Source organism: Microtus ochrogaster, unplaced genomic scaffold (genome assembly GCF_000317375.1).
Source record: "Microtus ochrogaster isolate Prairie Vole_2 unplaced genomic scaffold, MicOch1.0 UNK108, whole genome shotgun sequence".
NCBI lineage: Eukaryota > Metazoa > Chordata > Mammalia > Rodentia > Cricetidae > Microtus > Microtus ochrogaster.
In genome coordinates this window covers 517,216-527,038 of record NW_004949206.1, presented here as the reverse complement: position 1 = coordinate 527,038, position 9,823 = coordinate 517,216, and the positions used below count along the sequence as shown (strand labels likewise).

At 46.2% G+C, this 9,823-nt stretch overlaps 1 protein-coding gene across 1 annotated transcript in view; it reads right to left on the bottom strand.

The window, feature by feature from the left end:
• Positions 1 to 8,481: 8,481 nt before the first annotated feature.
• Positions 8,482 to 9,823, bottom strand: part of Nlrp12 (NLR family pyrin domain containing 12) — a 26,877-nt gene continuing 25,535 nt past the window's right edge. The window contains exon 9 of the mRNA XM_005371419.1: positions 8,482 to 8,569. Coding sequence (XP_005371476.1) covers positions 8,482 to 8,569 — 88 coding nt within the window. The remainder of the gene's footprint in view (positions 8,570 to 9,823) is intronic.

The following is a 9,823-nucleotide window of genomic DNA, read 5'->3' as shown; positions in this document are numbered from 1 at the left end:
AGTCACAAGGTATCCATCACAAAGACTCAGTTCCTGGATCCAACTAGAAAAGCAGCCTGGGGTGATGGTGGCGCACGCCTTTAATCCCAGCACTCGGGAGGCAGAGGCAGGTGGATCTCTGTGAGTTCAAGACCAGCCTGGTCTACAGAGCTAGTTCCAGGACAGGCTCCAAAGCCACAGAGAAACCCTGTCCCGAAAAACCAAAAAAAAAAAAAAGAAAAGAAAAGAAAAGAAAAGAAAAGAAAAGAAAAGAAAAGAAAAGAAAAGAAAAGCAGCCTGAGAGAATGGAAAGAGGAATGGGTGTGACAAGTGGAGAGTGTTAGCAGCCCGTGCAGCAATTCTGCAGAAATTGGAATCTCCTGGATCAAATAACTTATTCTTTAAAAAAAAAAAAAGCCTTTAATCCCAGCACTCAGGAAGCAGAGGCCTGTTGATCTCAGTGAGTTCGAGGCCAGCCTGGTTTACAAGAGCTAGTGCCAGGACAGGCTGTAAAGCTACAGAGAAACCCGGATAAGGGAATCACTGTTACGAGTTCAAGGCCAGCTTGGTGGACTTAGTGAATTTTAGATCTACTGTGACTGCATAATGGGCCTCCCAGGTCTAGGCCTCTGTAGGATTGGGACACGTGGTTCGGATGCGTGCACTTTAGTCTGGGAACAATCTCATTTCCTTATTCTGACCTAAGCACACTGGGTCATCCCCAAAAAGAACCTTTTTCTCCACTTTTTCCTTTAGTACTTTTCACTGAAGAAAATTTGGTCGTTTACTCTTCCAGGGCTTAAAGAAGGATTATCTTTCAGTCCGCTCAGGGTGTGGATAAGCATTTGGTGGCCAAAGGGATTACAGCAATTAATTTTGTGTATAAAAGGATTTCAAACACTGTAGGGAACTTTACGGAAGCAAGTATTCTTATTGTTATGACCAGTCCAGCAGACAAAGCCAAGGCCTGGGAGGGGAAGGGAGGGAGGCCTGGGCCATTACCATTACAGCCAAGTCTGATGGCATGCAAATGACCATCCTTCAGCCTGGAGAATTTCTGGAGAGGTGGAATGTTGTCCTTTCTTGGGTCCTAATTTCAAGCTGTCAAATCTCATCCCTTAGTTCTGTGAAATTTCCAGTAACTTCCTTCATGACTCTCTTTAAGGAAAAAAGACACCGGTGGTAGCGGGAGAGCACGTGAGATGCCCATTGGGTAAAGGCACCGCCCATACGCCTAGTGCTCTAGGTTCCATAGGACCACAGAGATGGAGAGCCAGATCCCTGAGAATGGTTTTACAGACAGTTGTGAGCTGCCATGTACTGGGATTTGAACCCAGGTCCTCTGGAACATCAGCCATCTCTTCAGTCCCAGGAGAAATTTTTTTGCTGTTTTGTTTTTGTTTTGTTTTGTTTTTCAACCTAGGGTTTCTCTGCGTAGCTTTAGAGTCTGGCCTGGAACTCATAGAGCTCTACCTGTCTCTACTTCCCGAGTGCTGGGATACTAGGCCTGTGCCACCACTGCTGAGCCAGAAGACATTTCTTTAGGCAGGCTGTCTTTGGACCTCCAAAGAAGCACCCAAATCAAATAAATAAAATAAAACGAAAAGCCCAGCTCTCAGGAGGTAGAGATCTGGGACTTGGAGGCTGCCCTGCTTTTCATAATGAGTCTCAGGCCAGCCAGGGGTCTACATAGGAACCTTGTCTAAAATATAAATCAGTCAGGCAGGCATGGTACATACACCTTTTATCTCAGCACTTAGGAAGCAGAGACATGTAGATCTCCGAGTTTGAGTCCAGCCTGGCCTACATAGAGAGACTGTATTATGTCTCAAGATAAATAAATCACCCATACCACCCCCCAAACCACAAAGGAACAAAAAAATAAAGTAAAATAAATTACTTCATATAATGTAACATATGATAAAGAATAAAGTGTGTTAGGAACTTGCAGGGGCTGCTGGTTGCCTTGAGCCCGGGAAGGGAGCATTAGGAGAGGTGGTTTTCTCTACTCGTCAAGTCTGAAGCAGTTAGCTCAGCTCTGTGACTACGGAACAGTCATTGAATGAGTCTAAAGCCATCGGCTCAGCTTTGTTAGCTATGATCGTTCTGCCAACATCAGGGCCACTCAGACTCTAGATGAGAAAAGAACTCTTACTCGTCTGCACATTGGTAGGATTGGAAGAGGGGGGATACTGGGAAATAGTAGCCAGTGCCTGGCCTGGCGTCTCCCTTCCCAGCTGTAGCATGAGCCCCACGCATTTTGGCTGTTGCTCAGCACCAGGTGAAAGCCACAGGAGCACAATGATAGGGCACACAGACAAAACGAACATTTCTGCTGATTTTCATGTATCCCAGGTTGTCCTAAAGTTCAGTGAAGAGCCACCCTTGACCCTGATTTTCCGGTTCACCTCCTAAGTGCTGAGCTGGCAAAGGCCATCACACCCCGTGTATAGGGTGTTGGGGAGGGTTTAGTGCATGCTAGAAAAATACTTTTCACTTTTTTAGCTACATTCTTAGCCTCAAAGTGATGTTAGTTGGATGCAACCTTGTTAGCCAAATGCTAGGCTTGCTACTAACTCAACTCCTCAAAAGACCCTTTGTGACAGATGTCTGTTTCACAGCCCTCGGAGAGAGGCTTTAGTCAGTCAGAACTCTGGAAGGCAGCTGGCAGTTCAGAGCTGGGGGGGGGGGCAGCAGTCCACCTCCACCCCTCCTCCACTCCCGGTTCCCTGCTTGGCCTCAGGGACAAAGGTGAACTCAGTGGAAGCCTGCAGAGCTCCTTCTACACTTTTACCCTAGTGGCTTTCAAAACTGTCCTTTTTGGAGCCTGTCAGCTGTCTTAATCTAGTAAAGGTGCTCGCTGACCAAACCTGAAAACCAGAGAGTTCAGTCCCTGGGCGCCACACTGTGAGAGAGAATCCACTGCCACAACTTACCTTGTCACATCTATGTGCTCCTAAAACACCTCTTGATACACCACCCACCACACACACACCAAAATTAAATTAAATGTAATTTTGTTTGTTTTTCAAGATAGATTTCCTTTGCGTAGCCCTGGCTGGCCTGAAACTTCAGAGGTCCATCTGTGTTTGCCTCTAGAATGCTGGAATTAAAGGCGTGCACCACCACTGCCTGGCTCTAAATGCAATTTTAAAAAGCTCATTGCAGTCTAGCTAGGTAGTTCAAGCCTTTATTCTGAGAAGCAAAAGTAGTGGGATCTCTGTGACTTAGTGGTCTGCATTGCCTACCTAGTGAGTTCCTGGCTGGCCAGAGCTACGTAGTAAGATCCTGTCACACATACACACACAAAATAAAATAAAGCCAGGCGATGGTGGCACACGCCTTTAATCCCAGCACTCAAGAGGCAGAGGCAGACGAGTCTGTCTGGGAGTTCGAGGCCAGCCTGGTCTACAGAGCTAGTTCCAGGACAGCCAGAGCTGTTACACAGAGAAACTCTGTTGCCTCGAAAAACCAAACCAAAACAAAAGCAAACAAACAAAAAAACAAAATAAATCCTGAGGATGAAGCTAAGTTGGTGGAGTGTTTTGCTTGGTTAGGTCCAGTATAGAATAGACAAGGCATAGTGGCCAAGGCCAGACTGTGAAAGCAGAGACTGGAGGATGATTCAAGGTTATGATTAGCTACCTAGAGAACCCAAGGCTAGCCTAGCCTACCCTAGCCTAGGAAGACCCAGTCTCAAAATAAATAAAGGAAGAAAAACTAAAAAGGAATCCAGTATTCTAGACTATAAAACCAATATCTTTGTTGCTATTGTTATTCATTGAGACAGAGTTTCTCGTTGTAGCCTTGTCCCTAAACTAAACTCAAGAGATCTATCTACCTGCCTCCCAAATGCTGGGGTTAGAGTTGTGTGTCACTATATGGAACCAAATCCATATCTTTATCTGCTTCCCCAAATCTAAGACCTAGCTGCGTGCTGAAAAGGCTTCCCAAGACATGATGACTCCCTTTATTCATTTTATTAATATTTTGAAGACTGAATTTCATTATATATTTGTCACAAGCCTCTGCCTCACCAAGTTCAAAAATAAAAGGTACCACCCTACCTGGCTGATTAAAACACAACAAACAAACAAATCCATTTCCTCTGCTAGGAGGAGGGAAAAAAAAAACGATGAAGGTCATTCTGCCCCAGGGAAGCTCAGCGCAGAGGAAGCTGGGTGGGTTGGGTAAGGATGGCCCCAGGTGGGGGAGGGGTACCAGAGCCTCCCAGTCCAGGGGGCCAATGAGCCCTCAGACTATATAAGAACCTAGAGCCTTTCCCCCTCCCAGAGACTTCTCTACACCCCTAGGGTCCAGTTTGCGCTCCCGGTGACTGGCTTCTGCGCCACGTTCCTACCGCGGTCGGCTTTCTCCACAGGAAAGGTAATGTGGTTTTTTTTTTTTTTTCCTTTAGTTTTAGGATCCTTGGCTTTAGGGGGGCAATAGTAGTCTTGATATTAATGGTCTCATTTTTTTTGGACGTTTTTGAGCTGGCCGGAGACAATTCATGGCCCACACTGAGTAAAACTCAGTTCTGCCTGCCTCCCAGGCCTTTTTTTAAACCAGAAATTTAAGGCGACACAGCCGTGAGTTTCTCCTGGCCCCACTGTCATCTCGGTTTAATTCCAGGTGAGGTAGGCAGATAGATAGAGCTACATAGAGTAGAAATGTGTGCGGTAAAGATTGGTTGGTGTAACTTACAGACCATGGGTGGGAGTCAGAGTTCGAGGGCAGTTACATTTCCAGTGACTTTAGTCCATACTTGGCTTAGTTTTGGAACTGGGTACTAATCTCATCTCTGCTTCCGTATCATACAGGTTTTGGGCTCCAATTGAAGGCATGGCGTGGATTCAATCTGGCGGGTAAATTTTTTTTCCTGTTTGCGTGACTCTGAACCATCTCTGCCTGTGGTACTCAAACTGTGGGGGCATTTTTTTGTTTTTGAATAAAAAGTGCCGCCAGGTTTTGAGCGTTACCGGTTGAGAAGACGGCGATTTCCTTGGTTGCGTCAGTAAAAGCCTAGCCATTTTAGTGGCTTATCTGGCAGCCCAGTAGTGTGGGGCACCCTGCCCCTTTTGTCACGTGTCTAGGATAACTTAAGGTATTCCGTGAGATGGGTTTCCGGGCATGGATGGAGTAAAGGGATGTTGCAGATTAGGAAGGTTCGGGAAGGACGCGGACTTCCTGCCCAGTAGCCAGTAACTGAAGCGGCGGTGTCGGAAACCTTGGGAGTCATGGCCCAGGCTCGAGGGAACGGACTACTCACATAGTGGTCAATAAAGTGGAGGCCCTCTCTGAGACAGAACTAGAAAGTGCTTCCACTTTGTGTGCCCCTGTGTGGGGATCCCTGTATCTACGTTGGCAGGCCCTAAAGTCTTAGACAGAGAAGCATATGTGCCTTGAAGGTAGTGAGCTGAGCAAGCTACAACGGTTATTTATCGAGACTTTAAGCCTTGACGCCAGTTTAGGTCACATCTTAGGATTGGGATGAAAGGGATTTATATGAGCCTTCTAATTGTACTGTACTGACCTTGGGATGCTCAACCTGTGATACTCAAACTGGGGGCTCTTTTTTTTTTTCTTTGAAGAAAAGTGCCGCCAGGTTTTGAGTGTTACCGATTGAGAAAACTCGGCGGGGTTCTCGTGGCTCATGGTTTTTTCCTCATGAGTTCTGTGTAAGTGCTGTTGGGTTTCACGGGTGGGCCCCACGTGTTTCCAAGTAAGGACACAACCTGAGGGGAATTAGGATCCGCTGGGATCTGGTGCGCACAGTGACGATCAAAGTGGAAGCCCTCTCTGAAGTTTGTCCAGAAAGTGCATCCATTTTGTTGGTCTCTGTATGTACAAGGCATCTGGAAACCCAGTTCATCCAGTTACAGCCTGGAGTCTGAAGGCTAAAGGTGAATTCCTTTTCCCTACTTCGCTGGTGCTGGAGAAGTTGATGCCGGAACTTGGTGAGCACGGGGGAGGGGGTGGGTTGGTAGGGAGACTTGGTTCTTAGTGTGGGCAGGAGTGAAGGAGGTCTGCTTGGGCAGTAGAGTATATAGAAGGCCTGACTTAATTATCCCCCAAAGTTTTTCCAGCTTATTTACCACGGATCCACAGATCTTAACCTGCAATACTCAAACTATGGAGACACTTTTTATTCCAGGGAAGAAGTGTCACCAAGTTTTGAGAATTGCAGATTGAGAAAGCAGCTTGGGAAGATTTGTTGCCTGCCCACCTGATGGCACTCAAATGTTAGCTCTCTTCTCTTTCTCCAAGTGGAAAGTGTTGCAACATTTGGGTGTTGTCTGTGGGTACCACTCATCACCTGTGCAGTGGATGGGGGCTCAGCCTTCCCTGGAAATGGGAGATTGAGGTGGATGGGTGAGGGAGATAGATTCACCTAGGATAATTGGAGGCTAGCTTGCTGCCAATTGGGGGGGGGGGGAAGTACTGTGCTGTTCTGACATTTAAGGGTTTTTAATATACCCTGTTTTCAGTTTGCATGTGGTCTTCATGCTGTCTTCCAGTCCCTGTCAATGTCCCAGGTAGCCATACTCAAAATGGAGGCCCTCTCCAAGCCTTTTAAAGTGGAAAGTGCTTCCATTTTGTGTGTTGCTGTGTGGAGAAACCAGCGTGGAACTTCTGCCTGGAGCTTCAGCCTATGGACTTCAGTTTGCTCGTTTGGGGAAACTCGAATGTGGAGCACTATTCTGGACTGAGTAGAAAGTGCTACGACATTTGAGTTTCCCCTGTGAGCACCCTTCAGCGCCCCCCTCCCCCCCTTCCTGAAGTCTGCAGTGTGGGAGCCTCCAGGCTTCTGAGGGGGGGGCCAGTCTCCAGTTTCCTGGTTGGGAATTTTAGCCCCACCGTTTTTGAATAAATTTCACCGTTTTTGAATAAAAGTTGTTCTTTTTGGCACTTAAAATGGTTTCAGTTTTCTGTTAACCTACACGTGGCAGGGTTGGGCTTCCATTTTATGCAGTTTCTTGTGGTTTGGGACACTTTCCTGTGGCTGACCTTAAATGCTTAAATCTAGGCAATGAACTATTGTAATGAGCTGTGACCCTTTGCATCTTTTAGTGGCTCCCTTATTCAATCCCAGGGACTTTTGTACCAGGTGGGAGGGCTGGTTTAGCTTATAACCACGTAAGGACTGTGACAGAACCAGGTGTTCAATGAATGTTTGGTTTTTTTTTTTGTTTTTTTTTATTTCAAGACAGGGTTTCTCCATAGCTTTTGGTTCCTGTCCTGGAACTAGCTCTGAAAGTGTGGTTTCAAATGTAGTGGTAGTGTCTTAGAATTGTGATCCTCTAGATCACATCAGGGGAAATGGGAGGTAATGAACAAGGCTTTGAAATTACCAGTTAATTCCATGTCCAAATAGTAAAGCGGTTTTTGAGACTTGGAAACCAAATGAGCATGCGTTTGTTTCAGGCCGTAAGGTATTTCCTAACAGGTAAAATCCCCAGTAAGTCGGCATGTGTTTAGTGTGTGCGATGTATCTGGTCCTCAAGTGGCATGCTTTGTTAAGGTTATATAGCCTTTTCCCCAGAGCTAAGCCATCTATATTGCCCTGGAGTTGGCGTGGTTGTGAACTGTACTCGAGTTCAAACCCATTGCCTATAAAGACTGCCTCCCTGTGCATGTACAGCCCAGATACAGGCACACCCCAAACTCTAATACCAGGCATGCAATCTGCTTCCTAAGGACAGGTTCAGTGTGAATAGCAAAGCAGTCCTGGAGCTTATTAGATTACCACCTCCGGAACCTTTGACCTATAGCCCCAGCCTACTTGGCTTCTATGGCACCACTTGTTTCTCGTGTACAGTTTCCCACATGTGAGAATAATGTTGAGCCAGAAAGTAGGAAAGTTGGCAGGCAGAGAAGTATGAGCCACTATATCTGCAAGGGTTCTGTGTTACTGATTGCTATTGAATCACCTCTGGAAAATAAACTCGTAATACTGTACAAGTGCTTCTTGGGAAGCAGAACTCAAATTCAAGCCAAGTCTGGTCTACAGAGCAAGTTCCAGGACGGACAAGGCTACACAGAAACCTCTAAACACTCCTCCCTGCACGTACAATGTTGTCGGGGCATATTTTAATCTGTTGTAGTTTTAGACTTTGGCCAGTAGGTGGGAGCCTTGGTTTGATGACTGAAATTTCCAACCCTTGGATTTTTTTTGTTGTGTTGTCTTATTACTGCTCTTCGAACCTGCTAACCAGCCATTCCCCATCTTAAATGGTCTGTATGGAGTCGACATCAAATCCCAAGAGCTTCATCAAAGATTGGTAATGGCTCAACTGAACAAACATTTTTGTCAGCTGGCACTTTCTGGGCCTCCTGTCCCAAGTCAGGGTCTCTGATTTCTGATTCCTAGGGTGACCTTGAATTTCTAATCCTGACTCCATCACACCACAGAGGCTGACCTCTGCCACAAAGTGCTGGATTGTAGCTGTCTGAGGGAATAAAAAGATCCTGGTCGCCTCCATTCTGATGCAGCAGCAATGCTCAGCACCCAATGTCCAAGTATGGCTTTGTGACTCGAAGTGCTGCCAGCCTCCTGTGGGTCATTTTGCTCAGGACCATGCCAAACAGCCTGGAGACAAAGCAGGGAACTGTCACTAAGGTCACTAAAAAGATAGCCTGGTGAGGAGAATTTCCCTACTCAGTTTTCTCTGGGGCTGAATCGAGTGCTTCCTGCTTTTGTGTAGGGTTCAGTTCCACAGGGCCATTTTGAACTCCAGGTCCAAGGGATCCAACGTTCTTTTTTTGGCCTATATCAGCAGAAATGCATGTGCACACATACATACATACACAATTAACCATCAAAATCTCTCTGGTTTATTTCTGACAGGGTTTCTCTCTGTAGTCATGGCTGTCCTAAAACTCGTTCTGTAGTGCAGGCTGGCCTCGAACTTGCAGAGGCCTGCCTCCCAAGTGTTGGGATTAAAGGCGTGTGCCACCACTGCCCAGCAGCAATTCAAATCACATTTTTTTCTTTTGAAGATTTCTTTTTTAGGCACATTGGGGTTTTGCCTATATGAGAGAGCCAGATCCCCTGGAACTGGAGTTAGACAGTTGTGAACTGCCATTTTGGTGGTGGGAATTGAACCCAAGTCCTTTGGAAGAATGGCCAGTGTTCTTAAACCGCCGAGCAATTACAAAATCTTAAGGGAATGGGTAACAGAGATGACTCAGGATAAAGTCTCTCGCTGCCATGCTTATTACCCAGAGAGCACTCATCTCAAGTTGGCCTCACTTGTACAAGTGCTATGGAACTCTGGAATGCAAATAAATGGAAAATTTTAAATACTCATTTGCAGTGTTGGGACTTATAGTTCTGTGTATGCTGGGCAGGCAGGCATTCTACTGACCAGCCATGAGCCATCCTCCTAGCTCACATTTTGGATAGACTCTCACAAAATTGCCCTGACTGGCCTTGATCCTGGGATCTTCTTGTCTCAGCCCCCTGTAATGCTGGGATGTATACTCGTAGGTTTTTTGTTTTGTTTTGTTTTTGTTTTTTGGTGTGAAGGTGTGCCTGTGGAGGCCAGAAATCAACCTGCATGTGTTCTCCTTTCTATCCACGAGGGTCCTCAGGAGTGAACTCTGGTCACCAGGCTTGGTAGACGCTTTAACCTGCCAGGTCAGCTCACCTGCCCTTTATTTTTGTCTTATGCATGAGTATTTTGTACACAGGTACGACTGAACCTCATTTTGCAGTGTCAATGGAGGTCAGCAGAGGTTATTGGATCCTCTGGAACTGGTTGTGAGTCACAAAGTGGGTTCCGGGAACTGATCTCTGCAAGAACAAGTATTCTTTCTTTGTTTGATTTTGGTTTTTTGTTTT